At 40.0% G+C, this 25147-nt stretch overlaps 1 protein-coding gene across 2 annotated transcripts; it reads right to left on the bottom strand.

Annotated features, from left to right (window-relative positions):
* Positions 1 to 7067: 7067 nt before the first annotated feature.
* Positions 7068 to 19819, bottom strand: ccdc30 (coiled-coil domain containing 30). 2 transcript variants are annotated; one of them, XM_085345466.1, is made up of 27 exons: positions 19663 to 19819; positions 18815 to 18997; positions 18505 to 18625; positions 18121 to 18311; positions 17818 to 17898; positions 17653 to 17730; positions 16888 to 17044; positions 16560 to 16631; positions 15391 to 15506; positions 15174 to 15277; positions 14890 to 15082; positions 13797 to 13895; positions 13464 to 13592; positions 13134 to 13271; positions 11979 to 12157; positions 11467 to 11734; positions 11257 to 11361; positions 10708 to 10878; positions 10032 to 10241; positions 9474 to 9631; positions 9198 to 9363; positions 8584 to 8705; positions 8337 to 8478; positions 8079 to 8215; positions 7650 to 7767; positions 7374 to 7438; positions 7068 to 7278 (listed from the first exon to the last, which is right to left on the bottom strand). In XM_085345466.1, the coding sequence occupies exons 1-27, from the start codon at positions 19675 to 19677 to the stop codon at positions 7068 to 7070; spliced, it is 3729 nt and encodes a 1242-aa protein (XP_085201592.1). In that variant the 5' UTR covers positions 19678 to 19819. The 2 variants fall into 2 exon arrangements, with proteins under 2 accessions (XP_085201592.1, XP_085201591.1); XM_085345465.1 differs by having other exon boundaries at positions 15174 to 15286; positions 17653 to 17727.
* Between the last annotated feature and the right edge of the window lie 5328 nt (positions 19820 to 25147).

The following is a 25147-nucleotide window of genomic DNA, read 5'->3' as shown; positions in this document are numbered from 1 at the left end:
AGCCGTGCCTGGCAGTTTGTGGGCCCTAGGCTAAATATCAGCAGCGTGGCAGGGAAGAATGATTGCTGCTGATCATGCAGTATGCAGGCTGCTGATGACTTTATCGGAACAGATCAAGTTATGGATGATTAATTTAGAAACTGAATCAATGCTTGCCGTTGGCTTCATTGGAGGCCTTGCTGACCTTACAAACCTTCATTATGTAGTGCGAGGCGACATGCTAAAGCCAATTCCCCCCTTCCCAGCATCCTCGCTTTTTAGCAAATTATCTTGGAATTTCCTTTAATTTCCTAGATGAACTATGCTTCCTTTTTCATTTGACTTTATTTACCTTTGTCCAGCTTACTGAAGTCACATGTGTCTGTCCCAATTCCCGATCTCATGATTATAAAATGTTATCAGTGAGCAGCCAGCTGCGCACGACCCGGATAGGAAACACTGATGTGATCTTGAGTGTTAAAAAGATACCATACTGTTTCCTGTCTGCTGTCTGGCAGAGGTATAGGTGGAGAGCAAACCACATGCAGAAGGAGAGAAGAGTAGGGAGGGGCCCCTAGAGGAGAAATGAGGTTGGGCTCTGACGAGGAGGAATAGTGAAAAGAGAGGAAGAGAAGGGGGGAAGCAGAGGGTGGGGTAAAGAGGAAAGGGGTGGATTGAGAGGAAGGAGGAGAAAAGAGGGGAACCGATATTGGGGGAAAAAAGGTAAGGTGAGGAGGGGGAGAAGGGTGCTTAGAGGGGTCTAACTCTGGCATAAAAGTAAATTCAAATACATTATTTATGGATCTCTGTGTCAAAATATCATTTACGTGTGCTGTGTTGACTCATGGCTCGTAAAATGAGAAGGACATGAAAAGAAAGAAAAGGAGGAAGGAAATAAACAACTCAGGAGGCTTTCTCTATTCTTGGCCAGAAATAAAGAAAAATAATAATAATAATAAAAGGAACCTCAGTGCAGTCGCCTCAACTTATTAGGCATCAATAATTTATCGTACCCTTTGTTTACTATTCTTTATCCATGTAATAAGCAGCACCCCTTGTCAGCTGAAGTCTCAAATGTGTTGTCAGAGTTTCTAGGTTTGAAAGGGACGTTGTATTTGCGAATGTTGCATAAACAATATAAAGAAGAATAAAATAATATTATTTAGGACTGTAAAACTTGGCAAACGAAGCCACGGATTTGTGAGGGTGGCAATTTTAAAATCAACCATACTCGCCCTCTCAATACATTTTTGAGTCTTCAATCATCTGATTAAAATATGGGCCAGCTGTTTGTGAGGTTTGTTTTTTTTCTTCCCCCCACATTTTAATTTTCTGGATTTCCTGTATAATGAGTGCTGCTGCTGCTGCTACTGTAACCATCATCAACCTTCCAGTTGATACAGTACACCAACACCACAGCAGCCCCTACAGGTACACAGCGGCGCTGCCATCAGCTCCAGTCAGGTTTAATTACAGTAATAGAGGTTTCCAAACTGCAGGTTGATTGCAAGATAAATTCAAAAGGTCACGAGACGATTAATGGGATAGGGAAGCAGACAAAACGTTTATACTGCACAAAATTAAATTCATGATTCCGGGCGCTTCTATTAATCTTTGCTTGTGAATTACTGGCTAATTTTACCTCTTTAGACATCTAAAAATAAGATGGGCAGGGCAGGAAAATAAACTTGCACATTAAAATAAAAAATAGAAAAGAAAAAATCTCTTTGTAGGTCGTGAATGACGTACGACCAAAACAATGGGCCACAAATACTTTGTTGTAAAGGTTTTAAAAAAAAGAAGCTACGATCTTGTTTTGGTGATTAAGTGTAAAGGAGAAAAATCCAAGAACAACTGGGCTTCGTTTTCTGTGTGGACAATAAATACAACCTTGTATTCTGATTTAATAGAATGAAAATGAATAAAACAATGTTCCACAGACTTTTCCTCTGATTTCTTCTCTTCTTACCCCAGGTTTTCGTACACATGTGTGCCTATACACACACACACATATATATGTATATACATACACATGCAATATATATATATATGTGTGTGTATGGGGGGATGTGGGTGTATCCACTGACGGTAGGGGCACATATGACCTGCTCCACTTTTATTTTGATTTATAAGGCTAGTAGAGAGCATCATCACAGAATCGCTTCATCTTCTCTCCTTTATTACACCACATTTGTTTTCATTTTACTCCCAAGGCCTGGCTGAATACATTACAGATATCCCATGGGGCCGTGGGGGCCAGCATCTTCACCACAGGAGACAATGGGATGACGGGAAGGGATTTGCGAGCATGCTTCATCATTACAGGCATTAGTATTATTTTGACTTCAAAACACTATCTGAGGGATTATCATTATTCTTGGTATTAGCACAGCAAGCGGACACGTGGGTCAAACACATTGATCGTAATAAGAAAAGTAATTATTTGTCAAGCCTGCTGGCAATAATTGGAGACATTAGTGTCAGGTGTCCGTCAGAGAGGCCAGCGCTAAAGAGCTAAATTCTGTTTCTAATCAGAAAATGATGCTTTACATGCTCACCTGAAATTTCCCCTTTCATTTGGAGCTCTTCAGTGTGTGCTTTTACCTGACTTTTTGGTGAGTCAGGGTCCAACCCCTCACACCCCACAACCCCCAATTCTTCTCGCTCATTCAAGACTTTTCTTCTTCTTCTTTTTTTAAGCCCGGGGGTAAAGTGGGAGACAAAATCTGATTCACTGGGAGTGGGACATTACAGTGGAGATAATATGGCAATTGGGTTTAGCATAGAGAGGTCAATGGCAGGTTAATGCACAATGCAATACATCATTCAGTAGCAGATCTTAGAGGGGAGGGGCCTAGAGGTCAAGAGGTGGCTCCGAGTCTTGTTTTGGGGCACAAGAGCACAAGATGAGTTGAACTATGTCCATTTATCACGTTTGTCATTTGATTTTGTCATGATGCTGGAGAAAGGAAACCTAGGTTGTACAAGCTTTTTATATCTTTGTTACAACATCAACATTTTCTTTAATAGTTCATGAAACAGGTCCATATTTAATTTCAGAAAGCTAGACATCCTTAAAAAAATAAAAAAATAAAATCCCCCCTGTCCACGTTGTGCATATATCAATTTGCTGTTGTTCATAGCTACATGGCCACATCTATAAGCCTGTGTTTGAGGACAGTAGAAAAGGAATAATACGGCCATAAACGTGGGCAGATGACCTTATTTGAAGCTCTCACAACTCCAGTCATCACCACCGTCACCTGCTCGATTACAGTCGCACCGAACCATCTTTTTTTCCACCTCATTCACACGTTCAACATTCACAGCCAGCAGTGAAACTGATAGCATCTACATCATTTCAAGGACATACAATAACACCCACCAGCCAAGCCTTGTTACATGAATACATAGAGGAAAGGTTTCCAGCAACACTATTCCATGATTGAATTCCCAAGGACGAGAGGAAGAGGGAAAACATTGGAGGAATAAAAGGGGAAGCAATGGAGATGAAAGAAGGTTCGGATGGCTGAGAATGCAAAGTGAAACATACCTCAATTTTCTTTTAATAAAACCAATTTATGAAAATATTTATTTCTAATCTTGTTTATGGGTTTGAAACATGCATGTGCAAAAGTATTCAGCATACAAACCTTTCAAACTGTCCAGTATTCCACACAACATTTGAAACCAGCTGACAGTAAGAACAAATGTCAGATCTTGAAAAGCCCACCGATGAAATCCCACTGGCTACTAAGCTTGCTATAGGCATGACGGCTGGACATGTAAATTGCACGGCCTTTCCACTCCTGGGGGTAAAATTAGTCCTCTCTACTCACTGCACCCCGTATAATAACCCATATATAATATCTCTCCTTGTTTGAGGATTCAGGGGATGCCTGTCAATCATCTCAAAGGAACACAGAATATATTTACATAGTTATACCACAGTGTAGCATCTCAGAGACACTGACAAGAAATATTGTCTGAATAATGCCATTTTTATGAACAAGATTTATGAGACTATCAGATTTCCTAATTTTGATCTAAACATTAAAGCAATCTAATGAAACACTTAATCTTGGCTATTGTTAGGAAGTGATCCATCTTAAGCAGCAATTATGTTTCTCTAATAAACTTATTTGACTGGAGGATGATTTAAAAAAAAAAAGGTTTCGTTTGCTGAGATCCTCGAATGGAGACAGCCACCCAGAGGATAAAAGAGGTACTACAGTTCATGCATGTCTATTACTCTAATACCAAACTATTCCTGTGCATGTCTGCCTGCACTGCCATGCACTTTAAGGAATCACTATTACTTTAAAAGCATTTGTCAAAACCTTTATCAGCATATTTCATATCAACACTGAGGTTCTTTTTCCTATTAAGTAAACCAGTTATGACAGATCCTTTCTTTAACTGTTATTACAGCCCATCTGTGGCCTGCAGGATGCTCACCAGCTACTAAGGCTTCCTGTTTACAGCCCTCTTCCTGTTACTGCGATGGCCGAAATGTCACTAAAACCGCTGACAGAGCTGCTGACACCGCAAGAGCCTCGCTATATAATACTTAGTTAAAACACTTTGGGAAGCATTTCACATCATTTAGGTTGTGCTTGTTAATACTTTATTTAACATTAATGCTCCTTTTATTTGTACTTTTTAGATCATTTATTTAGATCAGATTGTTCATTTGATTTTAGTTTCAACTACTTTTTCTTTTTTTCAGTTTCATTTTTATTGTGTAACATGCATTTCGGTATCTGTTTAGTGCTATTTGGAGGAAAGATTTAAGAACTTAAAACAGGTATTGCAATACAGTTTATTCACTATCATGTCAACATAAAACCTCCACACATGCATAATACTAAATAGGATTCTGTGCATTTTATTTATATATATATATTTTTTTAAGGGAAAGAGTTTTGAAAAGGACCACACCCACCCTAAACAGTAACTTTAGAACTCTTTCATCCAAACAATAAAAATATAAAATTATTATTTTGTTCTCATTTACAAAACTGAGTTCAAAACATATCATAATTTAAGGATTATGACAGAATTTCTTCTCCAATGATAAAACGACAAACAGCTTTAAATTGATTTGAATGGAAAATTTCCAAGAGACCCTCTTAAAGTTATTTCTATATCTTTATAAATTATAAAAATACTGGCATCTGCCAGTGCTACCCCCTCAGCCTCCTAGTAGACACACCTATTATATTTCAAAATCCTACATCGCCTTGTTCTCAAGTTTTTGCAATCACAAGATTTTCAGAACACTTGACCTCTGACCTTTAAGGGGGAAGATACTGAGATTCAACGATTTTCTAGTAGATACACCTATGGTATCAATTTGATACCATACTTCGCCTTGTTGTCGAGTTACAGCAAAAAAACATAAAGCAAACCACAATAAAAAATCCAAATATGATTGATATGCTTTTTGAGTTTTTTTTCCTGTTTTTGGTTTTTACACTGATACCCACACAGATGAGAAGTGTGAAATGCATAATATGCAGTTATAATAATATTGTTGCTCAACGAGGATTTAAAGCTAATGCATGTCAGGCAACAATTACAGTGAAAACTCTCCTGAGCAACTTTATTAAAAAGCAGATGGTAATAGCAGTAATTTCATTCTAAAATATTTCATATATTTTCATTCATTACAAATACAAAAAAACAACTCCAGAGATGTTAAACTCAATGTTATCAGTGTAAAATTAAAGCAGCTTTGCATCCTTCGCTAAGTCACAACAGTGCACATTGAGATGTAGGGGAAATAAAAAAACAAACAAAAAGCATTGTTTATTTATCAGTCTTTATTTATGAAAATAGCTTTTTTTAAAAATGCATTTGTACAAATATAACAGGAGTGAAAGTTTCTTATTGACTACATCTCATTGTTCCCATGTCGTTTTTGTTATCAGATGTATTCACACTTCGTCATTTCAGGCACGTTGAAGACAAAACCAAAGACACTGTATAACGGTGGATACAAAACCTGTATTTAATACCATGTGCAAATGGCTAAAGTCTTACTGCTGATCATCTTTGTGACTAAAGCACAAATACCTTAAACAGCGGGTCCTTGGAGAACAGAAAAAAAGTGTAAAAAAAGAGGAAAAAAAATGCCTGGAATTGTGTGACTTTGCAGACTAAAATAAAACTATAAATAGTAAATAAAGCACTGATTGTAGCAAGTACTCATCTCTGAACAGAGTCCAGTATTTACTTTCAGTGTATGGCAATCTCTTATTAAACGAAAAAGTGAGTCCGCCTTGTCTATCTTGAGTCTGTCTTTATGGTTGATATGAAATGAGTACGATTTTTTTACATTTGTAAAAATGCTTATTCTTTTTAAAATGTCTTTGAAACATTCATTACTATCACCTCTGTGCCTTTGGTAGAGACTAGAGGAATCAATGTGGAAGAGAGACTCGGGTATCCCTGATGGTTGGTGTGTGGAGAAAAGTGTCCGGGCACCATCCACCAGCACACGCTCGCACTCACCGGCATCAGAACACTGCCAAGGTTAAATTTAATTGGGGAAAATGCATACCTTTAATATCCCACACTTTCCCCAAATGTAAACACGAGTTAAACATCTTGTAAAGTGCTCAGTTTAAACTAGTACCATTCAAATATTCCTCATGAAGAGACATTCACTGCATTAGCATGAAAAGCACTAATGTGATTTTAAATATTTAGACGGCTTAGATTTTTTTACAAAATCGATTCACTTCTTCAGCTACCAAGTCAAATCTCCTTTTAGATAATGCCCCTTGAAAATATGTAATAAAAATATCGTATTGACACTAGCACAGGCATTTTTGGTTTTTTTACAAACCCCCCAAATTTTCCCTCATCCAAAATCTGACTTGATATATACACATGTACCTCCCAGCCAAAGAAGAACCTGCTAACACATCAAACGTAGACACCGTCCTGAGCAGAAATGTAGTGGAAGCTCCCTTTCATTATTACTCTTTTAACAAGGATAATTTGGATTCTATATATAATATATATTCATTACTTCTACACAGATTTTTCCCTGTAGATGAAGACAGACATCGTACCATTTCTTATACCGGGTCACTGCTTTTAGAGCTCTCCTCCGCCCCTTTGGCAGAGGCTAGAGGAATCAATGGGGAAGTGAGATTCAGGTATCCCTGCTCTGAAGGTTGGTGTATGGTGAAAGGTGTCCGGGTGCCATCTGCCAGCACACCATCGTCCACCTTCACCCGACAGATTGCATCCAGGACGCCCAGTTTGTTACCAGAACCTGACGTCAAACTGATGACAAACCACAGATGATATGAAAATTGCCCAAATTACAAATATCAATCAATATTTTAGGTCAGCAAGCTGTTCTCTTAAAGTTGTCTTACCTTAGTGCAGACGTATGTAGGATGCTGTCAGTGAGAGCATCAGTGGGAAGCATTTTTCTGGCATTCTGTTGATCATTTAAAATGTATTAGCAAGCATGCCAACATATTTTTTTTAATACAGTGAGATGAGAAACATTTTTACAGTTTTTTTATTCTTCTTTTATTAAAAAAAACCAAAAAAAAAACCACCAGTCATTTAGTGAAATGGCAATCCTGTCATTTTTAATATGAGTATAGAAAAATATTGCAACAACATAAAGATGTATAAAGAGCTACCTCCATGCTGTAGAGTGACTGGACATTCCTCAGAGCACGCTCTAAAGAACTGACTTGATTGGAGAGTTTCAAGGTTTCGTCCTGCAGTTGTTTGTTTTCCACTTCTAAGAGGTTAACCCTTGAACACAATAATGTTCACAGCATTCACTCACAACTTCACAATAATTTTTCCAACATATTCTTCACATCTTTAGTTACAAAAACATTCAGGCTAACAACTAAAAAACATGATTCTGTTGTGTTAAATACTAAATATAAAGCTTTCCAACCATCTCAATATATGTACAAGTAAATGTGATTTCTTAGCACTGCATTATGCAACTAATGAAGTTAACAAATAGTATTTTATACTTCTGGTTGAAATAATTAAAAGAGTAATATTCATACTGTTCTGCATCATGTACATGTGTAAACAGTGACTGAGGATACCTATATTGGACTGTTGAGGCGGTCTTCGTGGCCTTGCTGCCCATCTCCTCGGCCTCAATTATCTTCTGCACCAGTTCTCTCTTCTCCTCCAAAAGCTTCTCATTGACTTCCATCACTAACTGGATCCTCTCTTTGTCCTATCACAATTCAGAAGACAAGAGAAAAATGAATGAAAACAGATTTTGAAGAACACTTTTCTACAGTGCTTCACATCTCTTCAGGAATATTTAGGAGTCAGCATTCTGCTTCATGTGTGACCTTCTGAGAAAGCATGGAAGCAAGCTCGAGATCATTCTCCAGTTTCTGGATGGTGCTGTCTCTCTGTTCGGTTGACTTTAGAAACACCAGCTTAGCCTGACGCAGTTTGGTCTTGTGTTGACTCTGTTTTTCATTGTACTTTCTGGTTGGTGGAGCAGAGGCGATTGAGAGCAAGAAAGGCAAAAGGTTAATGTAACCTAATTACCATTTACTTTATTTTATATTATGGTTGTTAGATGCATCTAACCTGACATGCACGTCGAGTTGGAGGAGAACCTGCTGCAGCTCATCCTGCAGTCCTTTACAATCCTGCTGACTGGCCAACAGCTCCTCCTGCAGCTTTTGACGTGACGCCTGGCTGTCCTTTCCCTACAGAACATATACATTTCAACAGATATTACAAGTGCATAAAATGTACAATCGTGTTAAACACAGTGAAGCGCTGACAGCAAACTTCTTGCAATATGATAGATTTTTTTTGTATATCTGTCAGCAATTAAGCAATCTTAAATAATGTACTTAATAGGTTAAATGTGCCCTGTATAGCAGCTTACTGTCAAAACTGAGTACGCATTCCTCTGAAAAACTTTCTGGTTTGCAGCAAAGGATTGAAATCTTAGCTCGAAAACAGAGGAAGTGACAGAAGATACATACTGCGCAAACAATGTTTGATTTGGGCTGTCAGCAGGGCGCCTTAAAAAACAAACAAACAAGACACTTAATAACACACTCCTTTTAAGGCGTGTAGCAAACTTGGAATGGGTGTATGTTTTGACTGTCACTTTTCAGGGAAAACTTTCAGTTCAATGAGACCTCAAGTGCCACAGCAGATCTTAGGAAGCACGGTACACCATTCCTCACCTCCTCTCTAGCATTGCTAAGCTCAGCCTCCAGGACGGATAGACGGGTGTCCAGCTGCTGGACACGGTGGCTGAGCTCTGCATTTGTCCTGGTCAATGAGGCCTCCTTATGCCTCAAGGAGCGAACCTGTTGCTGCAGCTCCTCCTCGCGCTGTTCTAACAGCTTCCTGAGAGGAGACCGGAAGAAGAAGAAGAAAAAAAAAAAAGACTATTCAAAGCTCTTAAAAAGCAGGTGAAGGAAAAAGGACAGTGTCAGCTGTGCTGCACTTTGTGGAACCTGGTGATGTGCTCTTCCTGCTGCTGGGCTCTCAGAGCTAACAAGGCGTCAGATAGATCCCTGCTTTCCCTCTCCAAGCGGTTGGTCTCGCCTGCACGAGCTTCCTCCACACGCAGCTGGTGCTGGACAGACTTAAGCTGCTGTTGTAGTTCCAGGACCTTCCAAACCACAACAGAACCACAGGTTTTGCTCAAAAACACAAGCTCCTAACTTTACACCCATCAACAAAATATGTCAGGATTTCCTTATGATGTAAAACAAACAAAAAATACTCCACAATGTTCGCAAATAATGTTGACTGCAACCGCTTCTTCATCTTACTCAATGTTCAGAAAAGCATTAACTTCATTTGCTTAGGACCAAAACATGTCATAGACTGGATATTCCATTAAGCGCTCAGTATGGTGTCACTGGTTATTTCACTGATAAGAACAACTACAGCAAGAATAACATAACTGTTGAATAAAACCACTTGGAGCCTTTAATAACAGTTGACACACTGACAAACCAGGCGATCCAGATTTCACACCGGACTAGAGTCTTTACAGTTATGCTAACCTTCTTGTCAGCAGCGATGAGTCGTGCCCTCTCAGCCTGGAGGTCCCCCTGCAGACTAGTAGTGGCATTGCGGTTTGCGGAGCTACGAGCCAGTTCCAGCTCCAATTGCCTGATTTTCTGCTGCTGATGTTCACACTCGGCCGCCTGACCAGTGACTTTCTGCTCCATCTGTACCAGCTTTGTCTGGACCTGCTTCACTTCTGCACTAAGCTGAGAAAACATGTGGGAGGACAGCAGATGTCAAAAAACAAACAAACAAAAAAAAGATGTTGAGTGTTCATTTACATGTTGATTGCAGTTACACATTTGTTCATAAGTTAATATAAGTATCTAGTAGCTCAAGTGAGGGTTGTCCACACAGAAAGTGATCTGCATGTCGCGCATCACCTTGCTGCTGATGGTTGGTTGATAACGAAGATTTCAGGTTATGATCGCCCAAGTAACACTCCTATGTAGTTACCAGTTTCATATGTCAATCTACAGTATTATTTGCTAACACAGTAGTCACTTCATTTGTGGTTATTTTTCCCATCATCACTTTAAAATCATCCAGCGGTCTTTGGCCGTCATGTTGCTGTGAATCGCTTCCTATTTAGACATCTCTTAACAGTGGAATGAAGATGAGGAAGTGCTAAGTAAATTAAGTGATAAACCGAGGGTTTCAGGGAATACTCACCTTGAGTTTTTCCTGATCCAGCAGCGTGTTGTGTCTCTTCAGGTCCAAGTTCTTCTCTTTCTCATAGCGTAACTCTTTCTCCGCTGAGGTAAACAGGCTCTGGGCCCTCTGCAGGTCTTGCTTCATTTGTTTAGCTTCTTCTGTCTTCTGCTTCAGCACCGAATCTTGGGACTAAAGATGGACACTGTTGTCAGTGTTCATGTTTATGCTGATTTAGCAAATGAACAGAGATAGTCAACTTCTGTAATTTTAATGGAACATTAGTGAAAGAAGGCCATCTGAAGCTTCTGTGTTAATGATGAAAATAATTACAACATTATTACTTTTATCATTATTATTACTACAATACAAAAGAGAGGTAGACTGCCATAAAATTCCGGCTTTCTGTCTTTCAGTAAGATTGCTGAAGTTGCTAATTAATAAGAATATTAAGATGTCAGCTGCTTAAAGCATAAAGGCTAATGCAGCTGCTACAGTATGACAATTATAGCAATAAAGAGCCAGTTACATAATAAACCTACAGAATAGATTTTTGTTTTTCATATGTACCTTAATATGTGCCTGGGCTTCATTGACCTGAGCCTCGAGGGCCATTTTGTGCTCAAGACCCTGCTGCCGCTCCTTCTCTAGCTTATTCTGTAGATCACTCAGCTCCTGCCCCAAAGAAGGCAGTGAAAACATTTATATCCATCTTCTATAGTTCTGGCATAAGAAATACCCCATTTACCCTAACCCACCTAAAGAAACCAATCCAGTTACCTGAGCCACGCACTCTTCTCTGCGGTTTTCCACTGGACTGACTCTAGGTTCAAAATGAGCTATGTGCAGTTCAGGCTTCTGGCTGCTGCCAAGCACTTCCTTCGTGGTGGATAGTTGGTCTTGGTGCCACTGAAGCTGCTTAACGAGGCGCTGGATCTCCAGCTCCAATCTCTCCTGTTTGCCCTCTGCTGCTAGCTTCTCCTGAACACTAGAGCTTAGCCTGGCCTGTAGCTCTGCAGTCTGCATCCGCTCAGAAGCCATCTCATCTCTGGGAAATATTCACATATATGCAAAGTAAGTAAGCTACAATGTTCCAGTCTTATCTCATCACTGACTATGAAAAAAGGTACAAGTAACAACTGAGGCAGTGATATCAGTTCTCATCCAACAATGATCCACTTCAATCCACATCTCATAAATACCATACATGTACTATATATTATTTGAATTTCCCAAATATGCAATGAATAAAATATCTTATCTTATTGTAGGACTGGAACTAAAAAAACAACCTCAGGCTGTTGTGTGCTGTCTGGAGGCTGCTAAGTTCAGCAGTAAGCCGGTCAGCTTGTTCCTGCAGCTGGCTGACGTGTAGCATGTTTTCCTTCATCTCTTCTTGGGTCTGCTTACTGTCTTTGTAGCACTGCAGCTCTCCCTGGAGTCTGCTATAGGCACGCTCCATCTGGGAGACCTGACAGCCACAGAGTTAAAGACAGTAAGGTGATGAGAAACTCAAGTTGGGGGGTGTAAATGTCAAACTAATGCATGCTATACATTCATACTGACATATTTATACTGACACGTAATGTACAGCCCTGCACGAAAGTCTTGTAAAATAAGTACATTATTTGGAGAATAGTTAATAAATGTACTTCTAATTTTCAGTGTCAGAAATACCTTATGTTAATGCTAAGAGTCTGAAGTTTGTTTAATATGCTATAATTTTGTATTACCTAATAATCATGAACCAGTCAATTTGAAGCTGGAAAATCTTTTGTTTCATATGATAACCAGTGGAATTCTAGTCAAGAAATGTTCTCTTTTTAATAGAGTAAATACAAAGAACACAAATATCAGTTTGTTATTTTATCATATGCATAATAGCCTGCATATACAGTGGTTATCATCCTGCAAGGGTGTAAAGAGCTAGTTCATAAAGTCAGATTTGAAAGAGAAGGGTGTCTTTCAGAAATCCCAAAGCCGCTTCAAGTTTCTCTGTTTATGCTTCCAAATTTTCTCCTTCATTTCTTGCCCCCAATGAATGTCCCATATATCCATAATCATAAATAAAACTTGAATAATTAAATAAAGAAATCCCCAGTCTCTCTGTAGTGCTTTTTAAAATTTCTGTCCATTCACCACTTAAACACAGTGAAGACGCCTACAAACTTAACAGCACACTTGCACTTGAGCTTTTTGATTTTATCTGGGATTTATTAGACTCATTGGTAAACTTATTTAATTAATTAGGAGTCAAGATATTTTAGTATTATACACACACCTGTTTTCATATACTCTAAAGCTGTATTGTGTGCAAGGTATTTTTACTTTTTAAACCATTTACACCAAAGGCCTATTTCTGCCAAAATGTTTCTAGTCTATAACCATTTTCCTCTGAAGAAAGACTGTGACCGTTTCATTATGTTTAAAATGAAAAATTAACAAACCTTTTCTTCCAGAAGTGTTTTTTCCACCTTGACTTGAGTGAGACTCTTGATGAGTGTTTTCCCCTGTTGGCATTCTATATGAAGGCTGTTGTTCTCAAGTCTCAGTTTGTTTCGCTCTCGCTCACTTATCTGCAAAGCCTTTGGTGTAAAGAACCAAAGAATAACACCCAAAGAATACACGTGGTAACTGTGTGGCATTTAGTTTGTAACATTGTTAAAAACATTCTGAAAATACAACCATAACTCTTTGCATCAGTCCTAAATTGAATTTCTGTGTACGTGTGGCGTTTCTGTTCTGTATTTCACACAAAGCGAAAGTCTAGTTTTTACCTCTTTCTCTTTCTTCAGGGCAGCCTGTGCAGCACTGAGGTCCAACTCCAGCTGTTTCCTCCAGTCTTTCTCCTCAGTCAGACGAGCCTCAAGCATAGCCAGGCTCTCTTGACCACTGTTCCTTAGGTGCTTCATATATGGTGGGACAAGAACACAGAAACAGACATACTGCATAAAAACAAACAAAAAAGTTATTCATGTCACATCATAACTCGCACCCCCTTTGTACTTTGTAGTGAGCTTTACCTTAGTTACTCATTTAAATTTGTGACCTCCACGGCTACTGCATTCTTACCGCACATTGTTGTGTAATGATTAAAGGGCATTTCTTACCAACTTTAAGTAGGATTCGGTGGTTTTGACCTCTTCTCCATTCTGCAACATTTTCTCTTGGGTTTTCTGCTTCTTTATCTCTGCCTCCAGGTTTGTGATCTGCATAGAAATGTAAGACTATTAGTCATTAGGTAAATCTGTAACTAAACTATAGTAAACTGCCATTAGTAATTAATGACTGTGAAAACAGCTTTCTTTAGAGTTTCTGGTGCAGGGGTGTCAAACATAAGGTCTGGAGCCAGAACTGGTGTGGCAAAGACAGACAGACAAATAGACACACACACACACACACACACACACACACACACACACACACACACACACACACACAACCCCTTTCAGCTATCTTAGTGAGGACCTTCATTGACATAATGCTTTCCCTAGCCCAGGGGTGGGCAACTTCAGGCCTCGAGGGCCGGTGTCCCTGCAGGTTTTAGATGTGTCCTTGAACCAACACAGCTGATCTAAATTAGCTCCTCAACATGTCCAGAAGTTCTCCAGAGGCCTGGTAACGAACTAATCATGTGATTAAGGTGTGTTGACCCAAGGTGAGATCTAAAACCTGCAGGACACCGGCCCTCGAGGCCTGGAATTGCCCACCCCTGCCCTAGCCCCTTACCCCAAACCTAACCATAACCTAATTGTAACCCTGACACTAAAACCACATTTTGAGCCTCAAAAATGCCTTTAAATGCCTTCAAATTTGTGAGGACCGGGTTGTGTGTCCTCACAAGTGACTGTTGGTTCTCACAAGTATGGTAGAATGCAGATTTCAGTCCTCACAAAGACAGCTAGACAGGAACACACACACACACACACACACACACACACACACACACACACACACACACACTATTATAGAAGCATATGTTTTTTTTTGTTGGTTTGTTTGTTTGTTTTTTTACAACAGGTCCATGGTTAAAAAAAATTCTGTGAATTAACAAAAAATGTGTTTTATAATTACATGACAGTCTGGACAATGGGCTACCAGAACTTTTTCTGTAATTTTACACATTTGTTTTTACAGGCTGTTTGTGGCCCACAATGTAAAATGAGTTTGATATTTGATATTTGAACCAGTTCTGATAAGTACCCTTCTTCGCAGGCCCTCGAGTTCTCCCTCATGTCGATGCCTCTCCTCTTTGCTAGCATTCTGGGCTTCCCCCAGCAAGGCCTCCAGCTCCTCGTTCCTCTCCTCCAGCTCTTCATGTTCCTTGCGTAGCCTCTGCAGTTGTCGCTGCAGGTCTTTCACCTGCACAAGCCCATCTTCCACAGCCTCTTGACACCTAACCGTCAATAAATTACAATTAAACAGCCAGAGAGAGCAGATTGTGAATACCCATCATAATGTAATTATCCAGGAATTCAAGTTTTTACCGTTTGTGAATGTGGTCTTTTTCTTGAGCTGATAAAGCAGACAGATTGTTTTGTTGGTCACTGCAAACACTTTTATCTTTTCTATCTTCTTTGGCTGCATCATTCTTTGCCAAGTGAAAAAAAAAAATACAACACCAGTCAGTGCCAAGCTTCTATCATAACTTATTTTATTCATTTTGTTATAATAAATTAATAGGTATGTTCTGTAAATACTAACCTGGTCAAGGAGATTTTTCTTCTCTGACTCCAAAATACGCACTCTGTCCCTCAGAGCTCTGTTCTCAGCATCTAGTTTGTCATTTTGCTCTTTAGCCTGCTGCAACTTCATCACATCTGTGGAGTGAAAAATGTATTAATGTGAGATTAAAATGCCGGTGATCAGCAAATGTGATCATCCCTATAAAAGCAGAAGGTTTTGGCAGTTTGCAGTATAGCCATAGTAATAGTGGTTTACATATTTGTCTAACAAGTCATAGATGCCCAGTTTGATCTAAGGAGAGGATACAAATCCCCTGAGGGTTGCATGAGGAGCGGTATAAAAATCTGCCAAATCAAATATGCAGAGGCACAGATTGTGGAAACCTCTTGAGACAAGGAAGCAGCAAGAGTAGCTGTTTTTTCTGCTCTGGAGCAGGTATGTGTTAAAACAATGCCAGTCATTCACCCCGAGGTCTGACCATGCAATGTTCTGAGAAATTCAAAAGAACCCAAGAGCTACAACTCAGACTCTACAGGCCTCATTTAGCATTTTAAATGTTAAAGTTCATGACAGCACAGTTAAAAAATGGCTGAACATGATATGGTGATTTAGAAGGACTGCCAAGAGAAAGTCTCTTCTATCTAAAAAAGAAAAGGGCACGGCTTAGGTTTGCAAACAGCGCAAAACTTCTGAAAAAACTGCCCAGATGAGACTAAAGTAAAGATGCCTGGCCATAATGCATGGCACCCCGTTTGGTGAAAAGCAACACAGCAGACCAGCACAAACACCTCATAGCAACTGTCAAGCATAGTGGTGTACGAATTATGTTGCAGTCACTGAACTGAATATCAGGCAAAGGGGAAATATTTGTAACATTTATATAATGATTTTTTTTTTTACTCCAGTGTTGTAGAATTACAAGTAGCTTCTCTCTAACAGTGACTAAAGTCTTAAAATGTATTAAATCTAAAAGAATAAAAAATAAACAATTTACTAGATGAGTAAAGTTTTTACATTATCCTTATTTTTCCTATGAATACAGATTAAATACAAGCAAAACTAAACAAGCACAGTTTATACTGAGATACAAAATATCTACATAGTGATTTTTTTGTCCACCTAAATTTAAAAATAGTTTAAAAAAAAAAAAAAAAAACATCTGAAAAGTTTCCATCAATCTGTCTCACCAGAGTGTTTAAGATTTTCCACTTCCTTCCTCAGGTTCTCTACTTCTTGGACGGTTCCCTGAAGCTCAGATCCTGAGATTAAAAGCACATTTTTAATTCTGTGGACCACAAATATGCTTGGTGCCAATTTGTGTCTATTCATATTAACATTCAGTAAAGTCAAAGATGAGGTATGTTACCAAAATCTATGGGTATAAATAACAGGTAACTGACATTTCATTAGGGGAAGACATCAAAGCTACTGTTATGCTGACTTTAAACACTGGAAAGGTTAATAGGATGTGTGTGCAGGGCAGAAATTTAGGACCATACTGTAACTGCAACATACCGCTTGGGTCTGGGTTGTTGTTTTTGGCAGCATCCAGTTCATTAGTGAGTCTGCGGATATCCTGATGAGCCATCGCCAGCCTCCGGGACGCTTCTTCTAAGTCCCGTTCCAGTCGCTGACGCTCATTTCGCTCTTGGGAAATCTCCTCACTGTGGGCCTGATGTACAGGAAATAAGGGATTAACAACTGGAGTAGGAGAAAGGGGAGGAAAGAAAAATGGTAGGAATGGTAGACTGGAGATGCATGGACCCAACATGCAATTGTTAGAGACATGCATTTTCAGACTGCGAGTAATCATCTCTGCAGGCCTGGAACAAAGCAGGGGAAATTAAGTATATATTTATATCCCAGCATTCACCTGCACAGAGAGACCAGGAAGACCAAAAGTGCACATGCTGTTACCTGTGTTACGCCATCACTGCCCTATGATAAATTATGTTCTTTAAATCAGTTTTTTTTTGTGACAGCCACAGTAGACAGGAAATTGTTGAGGTGAGAGGAGGGTATGACATGCAGCAAAGGTCCACGCAGACAGTCAAATGTTTTGTAACCATTAAGAACCAGGGACACCCTTAAAAAATGCATTTATAGATGTATTAGTGAAATGCTCTGCAGCACAGCAGTCATGCAGATAACAAGGTATATTATTAATGTGGAAAACATTTCAAAAAGCAGTGGCCCTCTGAAACAAGCCGGTGAAGTTTGGCTCTTTATCATGATACCACTGTTAAATTACTTAGCATAAGCTATAAAGTGGAGACCTACAGGGTTAATACTGTGCTTGCTCTGACCAGACCTGCGAAGGCCAAACAGCTTCTTCCACGGACTCTGGGATGAGCACTGCTGAGAGGAAAAACCACTGTATACACACTCACAACAAACACTATTCGGACATGGATCTCAGCCAGGGCAAAATGAACGCCACTTCACCTTCACTGCGTTATTGAAGGTCTTCTGGAGATCCTCCTTTTGCTGTCTCAGGTCATCCCCCCTCATATGGCAAATAAACTCCTGTCCAAATGTCACAAAGAGACAAGGCCTTACTTAGCATTTTACATACACATACAGTCTTTGCACGTGTTAGCTTTAACCATTGCTTTTCACTACAAGCATGAAGCCTTTGGGCATACTATTTTACTCTATTAGCTCTCAAAACATTTCAAAATTACGTTGGTCCCACGAGATAACTGACATCCAAATAAAGCCTTTGATTTACGTAGGTCAGCTCTTTACCTGGTGGTCAACTTCCTTCAAGTTAACACTGAGACTCTGACTTTCCAGTCTCCTCTCAGTAGCCTCCAACCTTTCCAGCAGTGTGGCCCTCTCCACCAGTAAATAGGCCACTATCTCACTGGGGCTGGTCAAGCCCATCTCCACCAGGTCCTCCTGAGCCAGCATCTCTGCCAACTCCTTGCTCTGACTCTCTAGAAGAAAGGAGGGTTTTCTTCTGGTCAGCAGTTTGTCATGTACAATTATAAAAAAACCCCACATACGAACAAATGATGCTCTACAGCAACATAGTAATTACAAAGTACATTTCCACTGGTAAGCAAAGCTAGGGTATAGCCCAAAGGAAAAAATGCCCAACACATTGTACTACAGTTGTGAAAAATTCACCCAGCTGGTGTTGAATCTGGTGAAGTTCATGCTGCAGCTGTTCATTGTGTCTTTCATATTCTGCAGCCAGGCCCTCTCGCTCTTCTAACAGCCCACGAATATGTGCAACATAGCTCTCCAGCTGATAGACAAAAATAATTGCAGTGTAATTTAGCTGTGACACTGATGTGTCCCGCACATGTTCATGATTGTACTTCATGTGAAAAGTGACACGTTCTTTTTAGACTGTTTTTTTGGGCGTTTCATTACACATCATTGGCTCACTCTATGATGAAAGTTGGTCAAATAAAACAACAAAGGAGAGTCTCACCTCCTTCATCTCATTGGCTTGCTGCACACGTAGGGTCTGCACCTCTTGGGTAGCTGCATGAAGCTTCGCCTCACTGTTGAGAAGCTGCTGCCAAAGGTGGCACTGCTTCTCTTCTCCACTGGCCCCTGGCGATAAGCCATCCTCCTGGAGCCGCCTAGAAATCTTGTCCAGCTCCGTCAACACCTGAAGGTCCGGAGAAGGTCCAGTTATCATATTTTTTAATGCAATGTTTACCTGCAGCTTTTAAGAATTTATACATGTACACTCCTTCCAGTCATCTTGCCGTTGCATATGCAGCTTTGGGTATTATAATTCTTTGTTTGCTAATGTTTATTCAACTCCAGTGTTATTTAAGTAAGAGTGAAAAGGTTTTACATTTTGAGTATTTTTCTATACAGTTTTCCTGCTAGCTAACTACAAGACTAAGCATAATGAACAATGGTATATCTTTTTGCAGTGGCACACGGTTCAATGATGTGACATTGAACACATGTTGCAGAATTCAACACTGTACGTTGTAGGGCTGGTAACTGGAGCCAGCGGTCATGCAAACTGCATACTACTCTGGGAGCTGTCACGGCTCCAACAACATCTTGCATATTGTCACAGGTTGGGTATCGGGTCTCATGTACTTGTTGTAGTCAAACATTGCACCACCTGGTCTATGCTATCGCGGACTAAATGGTTAAAAGATCAGAAATTTGGTGATTGTGCGTGCAAGATTTATTCGCCACCAAAACCAGTTTAGGTACAGTGTTTTCATAGTTGAAGAAAAGTTACATTGGCCAGCACATAGGAGCATAGCAGATAGGTCTAGTGTATCTCAAAAGTAGCCAATGCTGTGTTACCTCTTTATTATCCATCGTTACAAATTAAGTTTGGCACAGCAGCGTCTGTAAGGGATGAATTTTATCTCCATCAGTCGAAGTACTGATCCCACACAACATTTCTGCTAACTCAGGCTCCAACGATGCGCCAGAGATCAGCAGATCCTCAAACTTCAGCACTCACATTGCTGGAGTAATCCATCCAGTATCTCATGTCCGCTCTGTGAAAGACGCGATTCTTTAGAACAGTGCTGCCAGGTAGGACAGGCAGTCATAAGCTTAGAGATTATCTACCTACTACAGGCACATGCATTTTAACAGCTGACACACATTGCATCACCCGAGGCTATGCAAAACTCCAAACTGGTGAGCTATTTTATCTGCTGTTTCCTTAAATGGTAAGGATAACACATCTAGCCCTAAGCTTCCTCTCCAACATTTAGGAAGATTTCATGGAGCAGGGAGATCTATGAAAATTCCCTGCAATAAAAACAATGCAAGTGTCTTCCCAATAATAGACAAGGATCATTTAATTTTGTTAAAAAAAACATCTTTTTTTCCCGGCTAACCTTTCTTTCCAAAATGTCTGACGACGAGGAGCAAACGGGGATTTTTATATTTCTTTTGGCAAGATCTCCAGTCAGAGATATGTAACAATCACAGATGTGTTAACCAAGACAAGCTGTTTTAGTAAGATATTACACAACGAAAACAGACAGATGTGACTTCCCACGATGCTAGTTAGCAAAGTTCTTTCCAAACTTACCAAGGCATACTTCACATTGAGCTAACGCTAGCTCGCTAACGGTAGCCATAGCTTTTACCACTGGCCGCTTGGCAGCAAAAGATAGACTCTGTGATATCTTAAGACTCCTACTTAACCCTAACTTCTCCGAGGCGGTAAAGCTGAGCACATAATGCAAAGTTAAAGTTCTACGAACCTTTTAGAGTAAATACGGACGGCTGTGGACAGGCTTGGCAGTGTAAATTGGCTTCTACCAGCACCTAGGCAACGGACCGTACCATTAAAAGGATGCAGAGGGGACAATCGATCACGAAACGTCACCACCAACACAACACTTAGGCTTTTAGAAGATTAGCTATTAGGGATCTTGCTGATCTAGAATGAAAAGAGAATGACGTTTATCGTCATTATACGGCCGTACAGATTGACTTTGTACTTGGCAATCTGGCAAGTCAATAACCATGAATACAGAAGAATCCCACTCTTTCCAGCTATATTAGTTCATAGCGTCTTTAAGGATTTCTCATTTCTCAGGTCATACTCGAAAACTGTAGAGGGCGACAAATGTTTGACTACTCGAAGACTCCTTATCGAACAACTTCATTGCTTGAGACTAGGGTTAAAGTATTTGCACATCAAAAATTACTCTAGTAGTATGTCCATCCACATTTTCTTTGACGCACATTTCAGAGTTTTCTGCAGTGTTATAAATGATATGACTTGATATCATGATTACTTAATAAACTTTATACAGTAGTTCAAGTAGATCATCCAAAAGAACTAAGAAACATGTTCTCCACCTGCTGGTGAAAAGAAGCAGCTGCATGAACCCGGTGCAGCTGTGTCCAAATCCAGCCATTTGCAAAATTTCAATCCTGCCCACATATCACTACAGGTTCTTAATCAATTTTGGCCTGTCAAAATGTGGTATGCACAGTGATGTGCACCCCAAAGCTCACCTTCACAGCACCTTTAAGCTAACAAGCATAACTGACAGAAGGCTACAAAATGAAAGCTCAAGTTCAAGGTTCAAGGTTCTTTATTTGTCACATGCATAGTTATACAAGTATAAAACACAGTGAAATGTAGCCTGACACGCTCCTCGACATGTGCAAAAATTGGGGGGGGGGTGTGTAGAGGAAGAACATTATATGTATATATATATATATATATATATATATATATATATACTGGGTGAATGTGCAGTAGTAGCAGCAAGCAGGTGAATTCTGTACATTAATATGAATAGATATCTGACTATTTTACAGGATAGACAATATAAACATATTTAAAATTAAAGGAATTGAAATGTACATTGTGCCTTGGTTTAGAGTTAAACACAGACAAGTTCAGCTGAAGTGGGAGACTTGTTATCATGCAACTTTAAAGACTGCAAAGAAAGGTCTGTGTATTCATTTGGAGGTCAATATATGTAATGCAAGGAAGAAAAAAAATAAAGATTTATTACTTTACCTTTAGATCAGGACGTGTTTTGTTATATTTAATATCTCATTCTACCAGTGGCTCCCAAATCAAGCTTGTTAAAACAGGTTGCTGTGAGGTGGCTGTATGATAGCCTTCTTGCTGAATATATGATATGCTAATTTTGCTTGACTAAATGGTATAAAGCCTAAGAAGTTCTTTTGATGACTGTTTGGCTGAGGGTTGTGTGTGAGCCACACTGTACATGCAAAAGCTACATGAGACATATTTTTGATGAAATTAAACTATATAAGACAACCCCTTCATTTTATTTATTTATTTATTTATTTTCCAGAATGGCCTTTAGTGAATTCGATCCAATACAGAAATGTGTGCTCATGGTTGGCTGTCAGATAGGCAGATGTGTTATTCAGACTATACACCAAAACATTGTGCATCAGAAAAAAACCCAAAAAACATTTGGTGCAGTTCTCCAAAACAGTCTGAGTTTCTCATGTGGCCCTTTGGGAAAATTAAATGGGCAATATTCAGACTATTTTACCCAGCCGTACATACACTGAACAAAAATATAAACGCAACACTTTTGTTTTTGCTCCCATTCCCCATGGGATGGACGTAGAGACCTAAAATTCATTCCAGATACACAATATAACCATCCCTCCCAAACAGTGGTCACAAATCAGTCCAAATGTGTGGTAGTGGGCACATCTGCTATATTGAGATAATCCATCCCACCTCACAGGTGTGCCACATCAGGATGCTGATCTGACATCATGAGTAGTGCACAGGTGTACATCAGACTGCCCACAACAAAAGGCCACCCTGGAATGTGCAGTTTTGTCTCACAGCAAAATGCCACAGATGCCACAAGCAATGAGGGAGCGTGCAATTGGCATGCTGACAGCAGGAATGTCAACCAGATCTGTCGCCCGTGCATTGAATGTTCATTTCTCAACCACAAGCCGTCTCCACAGGCGTTTCAGAGAATATGGCAGCACATCCAACCGGCCTCACAACCGCAGACCTCGTGTAACCACACCAGCCCAGGACCTCCACATCCAGCAGGTTCACCGCCAAGATCGTCTGAGACCAGCCACCCAGACAGCTGCTGGAACAATTGGTTTGCACAACCAAACAATTTCTGCACAAACTGTCAGAAACCGTCTCAGGGACGCTCAACTGCATGCCCGTCGTCCTCATCGGGGTCTTGACCTGACTCCAGCTCGTCGCCGTAACAGACTTGTGTGGGCAAATGCTCACATTCGATGACGTCTGGCACGTTGGAGAGGTGTGCGCTTCACGGATGAATCATGGTTCACATTGTTCAGGGCAGATGGCAGCTGAGAATGTCCCAGTTCTTGCATGGCCAGCATACTCACCGGACATGTCACCCATTGAGCATGTTCGGGATGTGCTTGACCGGCGTATACGACAGCGTGTACCAGTTCCCACGAATATCCAACAACCTCGCACAGCCATTGAAGTGGAGTGGACCAACATTCCACAGGCCACAATTGACAATCTGATAGACTCCATGCGACGATGTGTTGCACTGCATGAGGCAAATGGTGGTCACACCAGATACTGACCGGTTCTGGGTCCCCAGACCCCCAATAGAACAAAAAACTGTAAACTTCCAGGGTGGCCTTTTGTTGTGGGCAGTCTGAGGTACACCTGTGCACTACTCATGATGTCAGATCAGCATCCTGATGTGGCACACCTGTGAGGTGGGATGGATTATCTCAATATAGCAGATGTGCCCACTACCACACATTTGGACTGATTTGTGACCACTGTTTGGGAGGGATGGTTATATTGTGTATCTGGAATGAATTTTAGGTCTCTACGTCCATCCCATGGGGAATGGGAGCAAAAACAAAAGTGTTGCGTTTATATTTTTGTTCAGTGTATAATACAATCTCTACTCTTCTTGTTCGCGCTCACCTATGCTGATGTGGACTAAATGTAATGAAGAGGGAAAAGGAGAAGAAAGAGAGAGGTCCTTTTCCATCTGCTGGAGAGGAGCTAAAATAAAAGGTAGCCAAGGAGTACAAAACACATGAGCAGCAATAATTTATTTACAATAAAACAGGCCCAGGGAATTTAAAAAGCAATAAAAGACAAACAAGAAGCCCCACTTATATATTATATGCACAGGTGTAACAGTCTTGAAACAGATGCTCTAGCACCAACCATCACAGAAATCACACTTTTCACTGGTTCTGTCTCACTGGGAAAGGCCTTCTACAGGGTTCCAACACTGGTTCCACAGACAATTCCAGTCCCATCTTCTTAGTATCCTTCTGACCTATCCATCCTGTTGCTGCTGATGCTCCGCTGTGGCTTGCACTCCTTCTGTACAAGCTCCTTGACTGTCCTCACCTCTTATCTTTATGCAGAGTGAGCAGGTGTGGATAATTTCTTTGAATAGTCACTGGTAGGTACATGTAACAACCTCAAAATAAATGCAAAAAATATACAAACATGCATAAAACTATATTATAAAACCAAACCAACAAAGCACACAGTATAAAAACATGAAAACTACTTCCACCCTGTAACACAAAGATACTGATTTAGTACCTGACAATCTGGCAAGTCAGAAAGAATGAATACATAAAAAACCCTGGCAGTGTCATGCTTTATTTACTGTTCTCAGGTCATAGTTTTCTTTGTTTCTCATTAGTCCATAAACACTAGAAGGCAACAAATTGACTGGATTTCTTTCATTCATCCTAAAATGTGAACTACAATAACAAAAAAGTGTTGGTGACTGTATTTGTTCTGAGGACATTTTTATTTCTGATCATCAGTTTTCTTTTTCACTTGTCCTTTGTTGTGTCTCTGTCTCCTGTTTGCTACATGGTTCGCTCTTCTTCTACTACTGTTAAATATTCTGACACTTTTAATGCATTTTTATTCCCTCAAGATAATGTTGATGTCTCAACAAAATGGGGTATTTTTGTTTTACAAAATATATTTTTTAACAAAAAGTGTGTCTTGTTATAGCCAGGTAAGCTGCTGTTTTGAACTCCTCTCCCTGGATAATTGCCAGTACTTGCTGTTTAATGTATTCTTGCTGAAAAGTTGAGTGCTTGCAGAAATAATATTAATAATGGATTGGATTTATATAGCGCTTTTCAAGGCACTCAAAGCGCTTTACAATGCCACTATTCATTCACTCTCGCATTCACACACTGGTGAAGGCAAGCTACGGTTGTAGCCACAGCTGCCTTGGGGAAGACTGACAGAAGCGAGGCTGCCATATCGCACCATCAGCCCCTCTGGCCAACACCAGTAGGAGGCAGGGTAAAGGAC

The sequence above is a fragment of the Diplotaxodon limnothrissa genome, linkage group LG20, assembly GCF_057381915.1.
Source record: "Diplotaxodon limnothrissa isolate DT_005_m linkage group LG20, D_limnothrissa_male_GT1.1, whole genome shotgun sequence".
NCBI classification, from domain to species: Eukaryota; Metazoa; Chordata; class Actinopteri; order Cichliformes; family Cichlidae; genus Diplotaxodon; species Diplotaxodon limnothrissa.
This window is presented reverse-complemented; position numbering and strand designations above follow the sequence as displayed.

Coding starts and splice junctions, on each gene's coding strand:
- ccdc30 (XM_085345465.1), bottom strand. Junction 15,507..16,559: donor GGAAAATCTTAAACACTCTG/GTGAGACAGATT, acceptor TTCACTCCACAG/ATGTGATGAAGTTGCAGCAG. Junction 12,158..13,133: donor AAACACTTCTGGAAGAAAAG/GTTTGTTAATTT, acceptor TGTGGCTGTCAG/GTCTCCCAGATGGAGCGTGC.